General features: G+C 34.2%; 1 protein-coding gene and 1 long non-coding RNA gene across 2 annotated transcripts; one reads left to right on the top strand and one right to left on the bottom strand.

The window, feature by feature from the left end:
• The first annotated feature begins 8,741 nt into the window (after window positions 1-8,741).
• Window positions 8,742-10,198, top strand: LOC137031757 (uncharacterized). The gene is made up of 3 exons (XR_010896609.1): window positions 8,742-8,905; window positions 9,002-9,051; window positions 10,140-10,198. It is a non-coding gene; the product is annotated as an uncharacterized lncRNA (long non-coding RNA).
• Window positions 10,199-13,808: 3,610 nt separating this feature from the next.
• odam (odontogenic, ameloblast associated) lies at window positions 13,809-15,938 on the bottom strand. Its single transcript, XM_067402595.1, has 7 exons — window positions 15,876-15,938; window positions 15,667-15,711; window positions 14,973-15,026; window positions 14,528-14,725; window positions 14,316-14,438; window positions 13,990-14,130; window positions 13,809-13,871 (listed from the first exon to the last, which is right to left on the bottom strand). The coding sequence occupies exons 1-7, from the start codon at window positions 15,933-15,935 to the stop codon at window positions 13,839-13,841; spliced, it is 654 nt and encodes a 217-aa protein (XP_067258696.1). The 5' UTR covers window positions 15,936-15,938; the 3' UTR covers window positions 13,809-13,838.
• Between the last annotated feature and the right edge of the window lie 1,154 nt (window positions 15,939-17,092).

Raw genomic sequence — 17,092 nt, 5'->3', positions numbered from 1 at the left:
TGAGACAACCATGTGATTCATTTCCCCATTTCCCAATTGTTGAGTAAAGATAGTAAAACTTGCTAAATACAGAGTGTTACATTTTTTAAACGTCACTATACATTACTTCTGCTGATTGGCCAGTTGCATGTCAATAATGTATATATATATAGCATTTATCTGCTGTTTTGATGTCACACCTGAAACAGAGAAGTCTTTCATACATTTGACATAAAGGTAAGAAGCAAACTTTGAATCAGCTGCATTTATATTTGATCATTTATAGGTGACATTTTTATCCACTGTGATTTACACAAAATGAATCTTCCTCTGTTAGATCTGAGCAGCTCTTCTTGAGAACAATGAAATCTTTCCTCCTTGTTGCTTGTGTCTTTGGACTCTGTTGTGCTGTGCTAGTGAGTATCATTCTCTTGTTGATCAAAAGTATGTGTTGATGTGTTTTTTTGTTTGTTTGTTTTTTATTGTAAACCCCACAAAACTTATTATATAACACTCGAAATGACCAATCTATTTCTTTTCAGGCAGAGGATGAAGACCATCGAGAGAAGCGTTCATCAAGCCATTCCTCTGAGGTCAGATTAAAAACTCATACAAGCAAAATCTTTTTGATTTTTGTTAATGCATAAAATCCTTTTAATTACACTCTAAAAATGTGTTAAAAACAACAGAGGTTGGGTTGAAAATGGACAAAACCCAGCAATTGGGTTGTTTTAACCCAGCGGTTGGGTTAAACCTGCAGGGTAGTTTTATTTAACTCAATTATTGTTTAAAAATTATTGTGTTGCTTGCTTAAAAAGAACCCAAAGTATGTTTAAAAACAAACATTAATTTGTTTAATAAATAAAAAAACAATAAACATTTATTAAATTGCTTATTAAAAATGTTCACCTTTTGATTATTATTATTGTTGCTGCTAGTAGTTATGTGTCTGATTTTTAATTTCTAGGGGTTCACTTTAAGCCAGCCATATAGTAATTTTCAGACAATAGTTAAATATTGTAAAATACGCAGCACATTGGGCAAACATTTAACCCAACCGCTGGATTAAAACAACCCAATCGCTAGGTTTGTTAATTTTCAACTAAACTTGGGTTGTTTTTAACCCAGCAGTTATTAGAGTGTAATTAATCATATTAATTCAATTTTTTCTCTTGAGTGCAAAAAAATGATCCTGAGCCATACAAAAACATTTATGTATATAAATCATAGAAGTACCCTCTGATTATGTCTATATATGGCTTCATTTTGAAAATCTTATGTAGACTCTTTTTTAGAAATGACTTTGTTCTTCTACTGTTATTCCAACAGAGACGACCTGGAGGCTTCTTTAACCCATACCAATTTCAGCGTCCCTATCCCTACCCATACTTTCCCCCTTACCTGCCTCAGCCTCAGCCTCTGCCTCAGCCTCCAAACAACAATGCCCTCCTCAGCCTCTTGCCATTCATCTTAGCACAGCTGGCATCCACCCCTGCTCCTGCCCCTGCCCCGGCCCCGGCCCCAGCTCCAGCTCCTGCCCCTGCACCTGCCCCGGCACCCGCACCAGCACCTGCTCCAGCTCCTGGTGGGAGATAAGCTACCAGTTGAATTAAAAAAAGAAATGTGTCTGATTGACTCTAAATGCACACTATAATGTCTGAATTAATACCCTTGCTCTTGGTATCTTAAAAAAAAAATTATAATAATAAACTTTGCAACATTTAATCATATATTTGTGTTTGTGTTTTGCTTTCAAGTAGGTAAATGTTTATAGAGCTCATAGAAGCGTGCTTATGGCTGTTATCACACGACAACAACCAAAACTATAAGTATTTTTTAACTTAGATTACATTGTTACATCAGGAGATGGAGACAAGTAACTGAATCAGTGAATCATTCAACTGATTCAATCAAAAAGACTCTTTTACAGCTCTTTTACACTCTCTTACAAAAGAAACAAGTGACTGGATACATTCAAAATCAAATAGACATGCTACTTCTATCAATATGTTTGGAAGAATTGTTAAATAGCATACATTAAATGCCATGTGGAGTTTGTATATGAGGATGTTAATGAGATGATTGACAGACTGGTTTATGGTGAATGGTAGGGGTGTGACGAGACAGGTATCTCATGAGACGAGACGAGACGAGACAAGATTTTTACACACTATTTTTAAGAAATCCTCAATGGCGAAATACATGACTAGAAAAAATATTCTGCAGGTGTATTTGAAGTGTTTTAACTAATCATCTTGTAATGAATGTCATTCAGTTCTACTTTCTGAGTGTGAATTATCATATGCAGTAAAAGACAACAATACTCAAGCACTGTAAATGGTTTTGCCACTAATGACTGACTTTACTTCTGTATTATTTCTGTCTCTTCAGACCTTACTGTACATGATTTATGAGCTTCTACAACTTTTGACCTCCTAACTGAACTCCTTTCCACAAACTGATCATAGAAATATAAACAGTATAAATAAAAATGGTAACACTTTACAATTAGGTCTCATTTATTAACATTAATGTATTAACCAACATCAACTAACAATGAGCAATATATTTGCTACAGTATTTTTTAATCTTCGTTTATGTTAATAAAAATATAAGTTAATAAATAATTAATAATAAAAATAGTCATTCATTGTTAGTTCATGATAGTTCACAGTGCATAAACTAATGTTAACAAATGAAACCTTACTGTTTGTGCTTAATAAGATTAAGAGAAAACTGTTATTCATTTTTATGATAACACTTTACAAGTTGAAACGCACTCTCTAAATATTCAAAGTGCAAATAAGACAAAATTTTTCTTTGATACAGAGCTGAGAGATGGTTACAACTACACTGCCCAGCCTAAAATAGCTCTCATACTGAGAGATATTTGCATTCATCAGGGAGCCGCTTTCAAAATGCGGGGTATTAAAGGTCCCGTTTTTCGTGTTTTTTTGAAGCTTTGATTGTGTTTATAGTGTGCAATATAACATGTGTTCATGTTTCGCGTGTAAAAAAACACAGTATTTTTCACATAGCCTAATTCACTTATCTGTATACCGCTGTTTCCACTGTCATAAAAACGGGCTGATGACTTCCTTGTTCTATGAAGTCCCTCCTGCAGAAATACGTAACGAGTTCTGATTGTGCCAGCGGTTCCTGTGTTGTGATTCGACAGCAGCTTAGTGCACCCAGAGCCATAGAGAGCGCACCTTGCCCGGAAAGATGAACACAAAAGACAATAATTCCCGAGAGACTGAACTCTTTAATCTCCACAAGCAGCGACAGAAAATGTACAACGTTAGCACTCACTCAGAAGAGTACCTCATACGGAAATCAGCCATATACATAAACATAGTCCCCTCTTGTGGCCATTATGTGCACTGCAGTCCAATAACTATTGCAGTAAGGATACCACAAATTTTCAGGAACGAGTTAAACATAAATTGTAACCATTGATCTCTAAGTACAGCGTCCCTGGGAAGGCCAAACAAAGGTGATTGGACTTCGGGATGAAAATATCAGCGTTTCGACGACATGAAGACAAACACACTCTACAAACGCAACTCTTGTGTATTCCTGTGGGCGGAGGTTAGTCAAAAAGCTGTTTTAGTGACGTCATTAAAGAAGGAAGTAGAGGGATGTAGTCCAAACTGGCCGTTCAATGCAACTTCTGTTAAATAAAATATCTTGCTTGGCATTGAACTTTGAGCTTTAAAATTGTACAGATTTTATTTATACTCTAACAACAACAACATTACACCCTAACTAAAGTTTGAAACATGGGATCAAGAAGAACGGGACCTTTAAAATCGCGTTTGAATGCACGCGCGCGTGCGTTTACTTTCACTTTTAGCGATCGCGCGTACTCTGTAAATATGGAGCGGCGGCGACCATTATCCAAATTAATTAAATGTTTTTTATTTAAACACAAAGCAAAAGGACAGTGGAGGCGTAATGTAAATTTAGCAGTGGCATATTCTTTCCTAATCATCCTAACACTCTGTCATGGCAACATCACGAGACTACTTTTCGCTTCGACGAGAAATCTTGTCACACTTTAGTCTCGCGAGATCTCGTCACACCCCTAGTGAATGGTCTAATTTGTTTTTAGGGATAGGGTTATGGGTATAGGGTTAAGGTTGGACCTTCAACTCCACCCATTACGTCCAGAGAGGGGGAGCTGGATATCAAGCTCCACTTAGCAATTTTAAAAATGTAGGATACATATATTGCTTTTGTACAACATTTCAAATGACAAGTAGCCTATGTAAATAAGTAAGGAATTGTGTCCAAGACTCGACTTAGAAAAATTAGAACAAGCGAGAGAAGTTGTCACTGGAGTGATGGGCAGCATGATATTGCTTTTATACAACAGTTCAAAAAACAAGAATTTGATTTACATTTGGACAATTTTAATATTGCCAGTCACATTATTGCTTTTTGACAAATCAGTTTTGTAAATGACTCAATGAATTGCTCAACACTTGTTTTGTTCTTGAATGAATCAACATTTGTGAACAATTCAGTTGAATTCATTCATTTAATGACTCACTCATTAGAGTGCACACATGTCAGAGCTTGGAACGCTGCTTGAATTAGATTCGAGGACTAACTGTTGTATAATTTAAATATAAATATTTTTGATACTTTTGGAATGCTGCATGTATGATAACACTCATAAACAAAAACGGAAGAAAAGGGAAAAAGGAAGACTAAAACAAATATATATGATTCAATGATGCAAAGTTTATTTTATTTATTTATAACATAGCAAGAGCAAGAGGCAGGCATTATAATTTGCATTCAGAGTCAATCAGACATATTTCTTAGTTTAATTCAACTGGTAGCTTATCTCCCACCAGGAGCTGGAGCTGGGGCAGGTGCTGGTGCGGGTGCCGGGGCCGGGGCAGGAGCAGGGGTGGATGCCAGCTGTGCTAAGATGAATGGCAAGAGGCTGAGGCTGAGGCAGGTAAGGGGGAAAGTATGGGTAGGGATAGGGACGCTGAAATGGGTATGGGTTAAAGAAGCCTCCAGGTTGTCTCTGTGGTAATATCAGTAGAAGAACAAAGTAAGATTTCCACTGAAGGAAGTGTCCACATAACAGATTTTCAAAATGAAGACAAACATGTATTGACATCTTCAGAATGTATTTCTATGGTTTATGTACATACATGCTTTTACCTGGCTCAGGATATATTTTTTAAATTAAATTCATTAATTCAAAAGATTAGATGAAATGCAAAAAAAAAAAAAAAAGAGAGAGAGAGAGAGAGAGAGAGAGATTTTGTTTGTACAGTGTTTTCAATTTCAAACTGACCTCTGAGGACCGGCTTGATGAGCGCTTCTCTCGATGTTCTTCATCCTCTGCCTGAAAAGAAATGGACTGGTCATTTCCAGTGTTATAGAATAAGTTCATAATAGAATATAACAGTTGTGTGAGGTTTGAAATATAAATTAAAAAACACATCAACACATACTTTTGATCAACAAGAGAATGATACTCACTAGCACGGCACAACAGAGTCCAAAGACACAAGCAACAAGGAGGAAAGATTTCATTGTTCTCAAGAAGAGCTGCTCAGATCTAACAGAGGAAGATTCATTTTGTGTAAATCACAGTGGATAAAAATGTCACCTATAAATGATCAAATATAAATATAAATGCAGCTGATTCAAAGTTTGCTTCTTACCTTTATGTCAAATGTATGAGAGACTTCTCTGTTTCAGGTGTGACATCAAAACAGCAGATAAATGCTATATATATATATATATATATATATATATATATATATATATATTATAGACATGCAACTGGCCAATCAGCAGAAGTAATGTATAGTGACGTTTAAAAAATTTATTTAGCAAGTTTTACTGACTTTACTCAACAATTGGGAAATAGGGAAATGATTCACATGGTTGTCTCCACTCTTATGGTATATATAAATTGTAAAACTGAGTTTATGCAACACGCATAAACAAAACAAAAGATTAAGGCACACCTTATGGCTGGATGTGGCAGGATTTGTTGATTATAAATAGTTACCTTCATTATCTGTGACATTCTAAATATCTTCAAGAATCTAGAATGCCATATGGAATTGGTATATTTCTACAAAAATCAAGGGGGGAAATCATTACAATGTTGGAGCTGACATATGATTGTGATAAACATGAGCATGATTATGCTATTTAAAAAAAAAAGAAAGAAAGAAAGAAAAAAAAAAACCTGCATGGACTTTGTGCAGTCATATCAGGTGAAACATGGGGAAAATGTCTTTATAATGAAGGATAACATTGTTGTTACCTAATTAAAAAAAAAAAAAATCTAAATGGTTGTTATTAAAAAATATTCTTAAATAGAAAAGAAGTTTTTTGTTATTAAATACTGTCAGGGCAAAGTACATAGTAGTAATATTTAGTATTGGTTATTGAGTTATGGTTTGAGGATAGGTGGTTTCAGGGGTAGTGAGTGATAACACAGTAATCATAATACTAATCAAATAAAGAGAAAATATAATAATGATTTATTTTTGTCAAAATGTGTTAACTGTTGACAGTATTCTTCATATGTTATTTCAGCAGATTCCAACATGAGCTTTGCTAATCATAATGGACCACAATTAAAAGGTCTCTTCAGGTTTTCTCATCAATAACAACAACAAATAAGACTTTTCCAGTTGTTTCCAGATTACAGTCATTAAAATCAAGTAAATAATAATAAATGAAATACTATGGTGTCCGAATGCCAAAACACCTGCAGTTATCTACTAAGCATTCAAACTGGTGTTTTTGCATAGGAACTCATAGGAACTCTACACACAAACATTAAATGATTAGCCAATCTACACATAAGTGAAAAATGTAAAACACTTTACATCTTGTGTCTTCTGCTTGTTCAGTGTGCAGTGGAGCACATGTACAGTATGTGCACAAATACACTCTAAAAAATGCAGGGTTGTTTCATCCCAAGTTTGGGTCAAAAATGGACAAACCCAACCATTGGGTTAAATTTTTAAATGCATTTTTTAACCCAACGGTTGGGTTTGTCCATATTTGACCCAAATTTGTGTTTAAACAACCCAGCATTTTTTAGAGTGTATGCTGTATGCACAATTGATGAACTTTACAGTTATTTAACTGAATTGAATCAATACTGAACTGACTTGAGCTGAATAATGATACTATTGGCTTATTAGAGCTGCTTTACAGCATAATTTGAATTTGTTACTATCGTGAAGCTGAAAAAAATCTATTTTGTATAAAACGCTAAATAAAGGTGACTTGACTTGACTTTCTATCTCAAAACTATGAGTTTTAAGTGCACTTGATCATGATCAAATTAGGTATAAGTGTTTTCACATTGGGTGTAGTTATTGGTGAATGAGTCTGGCATTTATATGGCGATGTTTCCCAAATTAAACAAAAGAGCTGTTAGTTTTGAATGATGTAGAGTACTGTGTTTAGCGATTTGCAGACTTGGTCTGAAGAATGAAGTGAATGAGAGTGAATTTTTTTCATGGAGTAACCTTCAAATACCACTTTTAGTGTGTAAGCAATCAAAAAAACTGTAATACACATTCATTTTACTATTTCTTCTTTGTGATGCTAGCAATTTGCATTGCATTATTTCTACAGGTTTAAGTCTGGTATGTGAAATTTATGTCATGTTTTTAATCATTTCTTAAGTGAATTAACATCCAGAATACTGAATCACACACAGGCAGCAATAGATGTAAAAGCAAAATTGTTTTAATGGTAACAAATTGCTGAAATAAACTGAGAGCAACAACAAAAAATACAGAAGATAATATGTTTAGCTCACACTGTGCTTGTCAAGTAATTATTCTAATGTTCAAAAGTGTAAAGAGAGGATCGATTTGCTTGTAGGCTAATATCACTAAGCTATCAGAGCCTTTCTAATCATTATTCTCATATAAATTCAAAATGGTAGCTCTCAACAAAGGAGGAAGTCCTAACGTGCTGTGATAGGTGCAAGGGTTGGCACCGGCGTCGGGGCAGGGGACGAGGTGGTGGTTCGGGCAGGGTTTGGAGCCGGGACATTTCCAGAGGAAAGGGCCATCAGCAGCTGAAGAATCTGGTTGAAGGTAAATACGGGGGGCAAAGCTCCCATCTGATAAGATAGAATTGTGACAAAAACAACCAAACAAGCTATTAAAACAGCATGCTTATAGTTTTTGTTAAACTTTACGTTTTTAAATTTGTGTTCAAATTTTTGACAAACCTCATCTGAATCCGAGCTGGATAACGAGCGATCCGCACGCTGGTGAACTTCAGCCTAATTACAGTAATAACAATCATTATTGTCACGGTATTTACACATGCATCTATAGCTGCAAATGTATAGCTTTTGTAACATACCCGGGAAGCCAAAGTCAGACCAAGAAGGCATGCAATTAAGATTACTGTCTTCATGTTTCTGTCAAAGAGTATTCTCCAAAGCAACAGCAATAATATTTTTAGGAAGAATAATAGTTTGCTCTGATGCCTGAGGATTTAAATACAGCGGTAGAACACACCCCTTTGTTTTGTTGCTTCCTAACAAACACCTCACCCTTTCTGCTGTTGCTAAATGCACTAGACAGGTCAATCCTAAAACATTAGGTCGGCTTAAGGCAACAAATTAGTTTAGCAATCAGTAAAATCCCTCCTACACATCACCCTCCTGATATTGCAATAGAGAAAGACTTGTAAGAAAGTCAACAACAAAATAGGCCTACTGTTATTGACCACCTTAAATTACAGTTTTGTATAAGTATTCTCTTAAATTCTCTAATAATTGATAAGTCCTTGGTTTAAACAAATGAGCCACAACAACAGTGACAGTTGCTCAGCCACTGGCCTTTATAAAGAGTGAAGCAAGACCAATGCGACAGAGCTGGAAACGGGGACAAACATTGAGAAGGTAAGCTCTTTAATGAGGCACTGAGATCAGTTACTATTAAAGTCAGTCAAATTACATTTAAATCTAAAAATATTGTACATATTTATTATTTTACAGAAGAAATGTGGTTTCTGGTGGTATTGTCATGTGTTGCGGTGGCAGCTCAGGTGAGTAGCAACATTGCACTGACATTTATCTTGGGTATTCGCCTTATTTTTAACGTACTTAGAGTGGACTAAGTCCATTTGTAAACTGAATATGTCTGGCTTCCATTTATATTTAAAGGTGCCCTAAAACTTTTTTTAAAAAGATGTAATATAAGTCTAAGGTTTCCCCTGAATGTGTCTGTGAAGTTTCAGCTCAAAATACCCCATAGATTTTTTTTTATTCATTTTTTTAACTGCCTATTTTGGGGTATAATTAGAAATTAGCCGATTCAGGATGTGTGGCCCTTTAAATCTGGTGCTCCACACCCCAAGAGCTCGCGCTCGCTTTAAACAACATAAAAAAAGTTCAAACAGCTAATATAACCCTCAAAATGGTTCTTTACAAAGTGTTTGTCATGCAGCATGTCAGTGTTTATTTTGATGTTTACATTGATTCTGAATGAGTTTGAGGCTGTGCTCCGTGACTAACTGCTAACACTACACTGTTGGAGAGATTTATTAAGAATGAAGTTGTGTTTATGAATTATACAGACTGCAAGTGTTTAAAAATGAAAATAGCGATGGTTCTTGTCTCCGTGAATACAGTAAGAAACGATGGTAACTGTAAGCACATTTAACTGTACATTAGCAACATGCTAACGAAACATTTAGAAAGACAATTTACAAATATCACTAAAAATATCATGATATCATGGATCATGTCAGTTATTATTGCTCCATCTGCCATTTTTTGCTATTGTCCTTGCTTGCTTACCTAGTCTGATGATTCAGCTCTGCACAGATCCAGACGTCCTGCCCTTGTCTAATGCCTTTCATAATTTTGGGAACATGGGCTGGCATATGCAAATATTGGGGGCTCGTTACTCGTTATGCTGCTTGTTATTGCAATCTGGTATTTCTTAACATATTATTTTAATGTATTGTCGTAGTTATAAACACATTGGTTTGTAGGGCAAGTAGTTTACATTGTTAGCTATTCTTCTAGTTCCCTATAGCTGCAATGAAGCGGAAATCTCGCACATTCACCGAAAATATCTTATTCCGCGTTGGTGGATATATTGGTATTATAGTTATTGTATTGTTTTCAGCCCAGGGATAGAGACCGATGGGATCAAGTTAACTCAGTGAATGGAGAGAGATATTTTCCAGGGCCAGTAAATGGAGGAGGAAAAGTGCCTCAGCCAGTGGGCAGAACTCCAGTTAGACCGAGATGGGAGCAGAATTTTGGACATCCAGCTTTTGTAAGTTTTTGTAGTAGTTTAGATTAAAAATGTGCATGACTAAAATCATTCAAGGTTTAATTCAAAATGTCAAATGTCGCTAATTATAGCCAGATCTGGTGGGCCCATTGTATCCAGATGGACCAAAGCAACAAGCACAAGATCCATCTAATGGATCTCCATTTGGACAAGATCCAGAATTCCGTGATCAAAATTTAGGAGGCAGGGTGCGCAACATTTTAAATAATGTTTGCATGTTTTGCAATCATTATTCAGTACAATATATATACATAAGTTTTATCTTCTGCTGTAGGGTTATGAGTCTGAGTTGACTAGACCAGAGTCTAGTATGAACCAGGTAACACAGAGGAGCGGACAATGGCATAGATGGGGAGGAACAGGAAAACCACTGAGGAATGGAAGAGCTGGTAGACCACCTTACAAAGTAAGTTAGACTCCAAATTTTGCTCCTTTGTCATTTCTTATCAAAATAATGAAGTTATTTTGCAGAAATGAAGACTGTGTGTCAGATGTACGTCTCCGTAAAGAGTGCTTTTTTAAAAAAAAAGCAGTTTTGCGTACATTCTAAATCATAAACCTCTTACAGACATTTTCTAAATGTCTGTCTATGTAACATCTGACAGGAAATATCCTAGAGACATATTACAGATGAACAGATGCTCTAAAAAATACATCTTCTAGATAAAACCTTGCAAATCAAATAGATATAGCGTGCACTATCAGGGCAGAGTTTAAATATTTGCCATTGAATTAAATATTATTATTTATGCGGAATAACAGAATTTTTGAAAGTTAGAATAAAACAGCAAGTTTGCTAAAATATGAAAATTAATTGTTAATGCTGTTAAATCCTTTCAGCCGGACTGGATGCCGATGCGCCCAACTCAAGCTCCAGTAGATGGGGGGACAGAGAATCAAATGAATCCACTCTTTGGAAAACCCCTGAGTCCCAACATGATGGTAGGCTTAAAGGCTTATATTTATGAGCTCTTCACAAATTCATTCATGGAATAAACAGGGTTTTATGTCCAATTGTAATTGATTGTGTATGGGTTCACTTTCATAAATGTCTCAGGACAACAGGCAGTTCATAGCAATCTTCAAGGTAAGATCATTTAACCAAAGACACTATATGTCATTAACTGACTGCATTTGAAGTCTCTAATCAGTGTTTAATATATATATATATATATATATATATATATATATATATATATATATTTTTTTTTTTCTTTTTTTTTTTTTTTTTTTGCACTTGGATGAACATATATAGGCTGAAAATGTCACTGTGCAGGTGAGTGAAACTCTTGGTGTTGTTGTTTTGTATTTTTGAAAAAAAAAATTCTTTAATATTTTGACATGACTTGCAATGCTATCTAAATAACTTTCTGAATATATAAAAAAGCAAAAAAATAAATAAATAATATGTTCTCCCCTTCAACAGAATGTTAGTGCTTTCCATCTAAAGGAGGTAACGCCAAAAGTGGATAATTGGAAATTGTCGTTTTTTATAAAATGAAAATACAATAACATAGATACAATCAGAATTAATTTTTGCTTTTGTTTCCAGGGAGAGAATGTCTTCCTCTTACCAAAGGTGAGTGATTGGAACTGTACATGTAAAGATAATACACTGCCATTCATTTTCCATTCACAACATTTTACAACATGTTTCATTTCATACTTTGTTTAATTTGAGGTGTTGAACAGATAATGAGAATATAATTTAAATTGGCAAAAGGTAATACGATTATTGATATTCACAACAAATACATTCTTCTTTCCAGGGTAGAGGGCAGATGCAGGCACCAAAAAAGGTAATAAAGATTAGATTTCATTTTGATAAGTCACTAGTGTGTATGTTTCATCATAGTTTGTTTCATGTTGAAATAATGCATACCATTTGTGACTAAATTACAGGGTGGAGTGAATAGACCTCAGGAACTGGGGGTAAAGTTGTTTTTTATTAGCCTATAAAACTTTTTTATTGTGAAATAAGTTCTGTATGATTTCTTTGTTGTATATTTAAATAATTTAATATTTTTGTTTATCACTTTTAGTATGGGCAGGGTTTCTCCCTCTATGGCCCTCAGGTAACAGGCACTATAATCAACATTCATAATGCTTTATAATATATAAAAAATATATCAAATAAATATAAATATAACACATAAAAAGTACATTTAAAAGCAAATCAACTTAAACTTTTTCTATCTAACAGCCTTACGTGAAGCTCATCTACAACCCAACTGCAACGGTAAGTCAAATACAACAAATCACCTTGTCTATTAATCACATTCCATATCTGGGTCTAAATATTGTTGTTGTTGTTGTTTAATATCTATTAAGCAGTATATTGCAAATTTGTTCCCCACAGCCAAGAATCTCATTTGAATATGGTATTACACAGCTTGTAAGTAATCCGGAACATGACTAATATCACATTAGTTACAGTCAATAAATCTTGATTGATTCTTTTTTCTTGACCTTTTGAATGGTGTGGTTGTCTCTGCAGCTCCCTGCATTCATGAAGGTCAGTGTTTTGGTCCTCAAGTTGGTTTTGAACTATTTGAGTATTCATTTTATATTCTCTTGTTTTATTTATTTATACAACATTGCTTTTGAATCTGATTCTCCAGGCGGAGTCTAACAGTGATCATGGGACAAATTAGGAAAGAACCATATACAATAATCACACTGGTAGAACAGATTCCTGTACCTACAATAAATAAAATTAATTTGATTAATAACTTAATATGGGCTTTAAATAACTTATTTTTCTTTTTCCATAGGTGGACATCCAACTATTATATAATTCAGCATAGAATTGAAATGTATAATATAGATTATTATTATTTTATTGATGATTAATGCCTCTTGGTGGTTGTTCACTCTTAGTTTGCTGGATTTTCTTCTTTAATCATTTGAGAGTCTGTTCATTAAAACAGTATGTATTTATTCTATTATCATGGTGTTTTGGTTTCCCTGTTTGCCTGTCTGTGTTCCCTAGTTAGTTTTCTTGGTTGTTAATTAGTTCCCAAACCTGTTCCTCTTGACATTGATTACACTCCTTGTGTATTTAAGCCCTGTGTTTCTCTAGTTCCAGTATCATCTTTATTTAACATGTTTGTATGAATGTTTCCTCCTGTGATCTCCTGAGTTATTCCTGTGTGGATTAAATAAAGACTTTTTTTGTTGTCTACTCCTTTCGTTTTTAGTGACACACTGCTACTTGATCATTTTGTCACTGAATTGCATCACTTATTTTACTCTTGATTACTTATACATGCAAGCATCAAGTTTTATTGAATAGGAATAGGAAAAATCATTACAGACCAAATAAATTGAGCATCATTTATTTATTTGGCAACATATGTATATTTCCAAATTGAACAAAAATGTCTCCTGTGAGGGATCTCCATGGTGGGATATCTGGAAAACCAACAACAAATGTACATTCTGATAAATTAATTGGTAGGATATCCCATTATAATATACTTTTAAGAAAACTTTGTAATACCTTTTTAATAACAAATTCTTCTGAGCCTACGGCTCAAACAATGGGAAGCCAGGATGCCCCTGTCAGAGACAGGGTTGGTTAATAAACAAGCAAATGTGTCATGTTTTTTTCATGTTTAGTTAATAATAACATGTTTAAACCAAAGAAAACTGTGAAAAAAGTTTACTATTGCATTACCTCTCCAGTTCCAGGACCGGGCCGATCACCACGGTAATCAGGAGCAGACGTTACCTTCGGGTCTACTGCCTTCACCCTGTTCTGAAACATGTCAAAATTTGTCTTTAAGACTGTCTGAGAAGAAAACATAAATACAAGTCCCTTGAGATTACATTAGAGTAATGAAACAGGGGGGAAATAATATTAATACTGAATATTTATTTAAATATTAATCATAATTTTTTTTAATAAAATATTTAATATTTTTGAGTTGTGTCAAACAAAAATTCATCTTCTGTGATTCCTTTGTAGAGGTTTAAAAAAAAAAAAAGTGAATCTTACAATACCTGGATTGGTTGTATTGGTTGCATCGTAGCCTGGCCTTGAACATTGGGGCCAGCATTCTGGGGTATCAGCCTTACAGGAGTGTTTCTCAGAGGATATAGATTTGTCAGGAAGAATGGAAAGCCCTAGAAACAGAATTTGACTTACTCTCCAAAAAATCACTGATAATAAGGTAAATCAGCATCTACTGTATGCTCAATAAAACTGTCTATACCGGGGGAGGGTTCTGTGCTGGTATGCCGTTATTTGGACCGAAGCCAGGTATAGGCTGCTCCTGCTGCAATGGGGGCAACTGTGCTGGGTTCAGCTGGTTTATTTGAGGGGGATAGAAAGGTCCCTGCATCGCAGGGTTAAAGTTCAGCACCTGCGGGGGCTGCTGCTGGATCAGGTAGGGAGAGAAAAATGGAGTACCCTAAGGAGAAAGAAAACAAAGAGCTATAGGATTCCACTAAGATTCAGTTGAACACCTTATAATATGAGCGCCATACAATTTAGAATAAATATACAGGTATTTCACAAAAAAGTAATTTACTAGTTTAAAAAATACTTTGCTTATTGGATTTGAAAACACTATATTAAGATACTAGTTAATTCCTTGTTTCAGGTTAAGCCTTAAATGTTCGAGCAAAGCTTTTTAAAGTGACTGGAAGCTGAATTACCTGTGCTGGACCCAAACCCACACCTGCTAGAGTGAGTCCATTGAGACGCAAAACCTACAAGAAAGGAACGTTTAACAACTGTCAAAAATGCAGGACAAAAAACAAAATTATTCACTACTGTTAAAACGCTTGGGATCAGTCAGAGTTATTTATTAATTTATTTTGACAGAATACTTTTATTCAGCAAGTATGCATTCAGTGAGAGTAAAGACATTTATCATGCTACAAAAGATTACTATTTCAAATAAATTATGTTTATATTCAGTTTCCATTTATCAGTGAATCCTGAAAAAAAATGCATCAGATTCCACAAATATATTAAGCAGCACAACAGTTTTTAACATTGATAAAAAGAAAAGTGAGCACCAAATCAACATATTAGAATGATGTCTGAAGGATCATGTGACACTGAAGACTGAAGAAGAGTAATGGTGCTGAAAATTCAGCTTTCATCACAGGAATAAATTACATTTTAAAATATATACAAATATATATTTACATTTTAAATTGTAATTATATTCTACAATATTACTGTTTTGTGTTTTTGATCAAATAAATGCAGCCTTGGTGAGTATTAGAAACTACTTTCAAAAACATTAAAAAATCTTACTCTGACTTTTCAAAGGTAGTGTAATTTAATATATAACAATTAATAAAATAATTTAGGATGAAAAAAAAAGTATAAGAAACAAACCTCATTGCTGTTACTTGCAATTATTCCAAATTGTGGCTGGTAAATCTGAGAAACACAAACAGCTTTTTAAGTATAAGTTCAAACTGAAAACATTTATATATATATATATATATATATATATATATATATATATATATATATATATATATATATATATATATATATATATATATATATATATATATATATATATATAAATGAACACTTACAGGGACACAAGTGCAAATGCTGAGAAGACCAGCCATGGAAAAGACGGCCTGAAACTTCATCTTGGTAAGCTGTGGATGCACAAATGACGACAATAAACAAATACTAAAATATGCTTTTAAAATGAATCCTGGCTGGTACTGTCTATATATACTTCTAATAAAACAGTCAATAAATGCACAATATTAGAGAAAATAAAAGTATGTTCATGAGAGCAGAAGTGCAACCTATTATCGTCTTTTCCCCTTTGCTTTTAAACTGGTGTTTGCCCTCTTATAATATCAGGTTGCTGTAGTTGTGACACATGCAGTGTGTGTCATGTTTCTCAATTTGTCCATAACGCGTCATATACACATATATCATTATGGTCAAACACCTTAAAACCTGAGTTGCTAATTGTTTTCATCAATTTATTGTCTGGGTTTAAGTATGTTTGTAAGTACAATATGTGTGTTTTGCTGATATAAGAACTGTCTTTCATTATAATATTATAGTAAATCATTAAAAACATCTAATGCTTAAGAGATCAAACAGATGCCTGCCTTGTCACAGATTCACAGACTAATAAGCAGGCTGAATGAAGAGCTGTTTGCTCTGTGAGGTCAGGAGACAAATTATTGTCTGACTGAGGGGGGAAAAAAACAAGAAGAACAGATTGAATCATTCTCTTCAAAACAATAATTAACGTAATTAGTGTGGTCATCTCCACTCCATGATTACTAAATCATGTAATCTCCAATTACATGATTTAGGGGCTGAGTATTCCAGACAGAAGAACCAGACTGAAATGGTTTGTATTTTTTCCAGCTGTAGTGACCTTTCTCCTTTCTAAAATGTGCAGCAACCTTAAGAGTCCAGTAGATGGCATTATTAAACAAACAACAAATATCTTAAAACATTATTTAGTATCTATTTTAGACTACATTTTATTTTATATTTAGTTACCAGATGTCTAGATTTGGTTGAGCAAAATGTATATTTATTAGATTTTTTAAATTTACAAGTTATGTCTGTACCTGGTGATATATATATTTATTTTCTGACTTTGATATGCACAACAGTTGTGACACAAACCATTTTGCACACTACTGAAAATACCCTGAAAGATATGATAATGTAGTCAAGCACCATTTGCCAATTTAAATGAGTAATGAAATAAGATGAGGTAGAACAGCCTGTCTTTTTAAAATTGAAATACTCTACTGTTCAAAAGTTTGGG

Source organism: Chanodichthys erythropterus, chromosome 12, assembly GCF_024489055.1.
Source record: "Chanodichthys erythropterus isolate Z2021 chromosome 12, ASM2448905v1, whole genome shotgun sequence".
NCBI lineage: Eukaryota > Metazoa > Chordata > Actinopteri > Cypriniformes > Xenocyprididae > Chanodichthys > Chanodichthys erythropterus.
The sequence above is the reverse complement of the archived record's forward strand: the minus strand, read 5'-3'. Positions and strand labels throughout refer to the sequence as shown.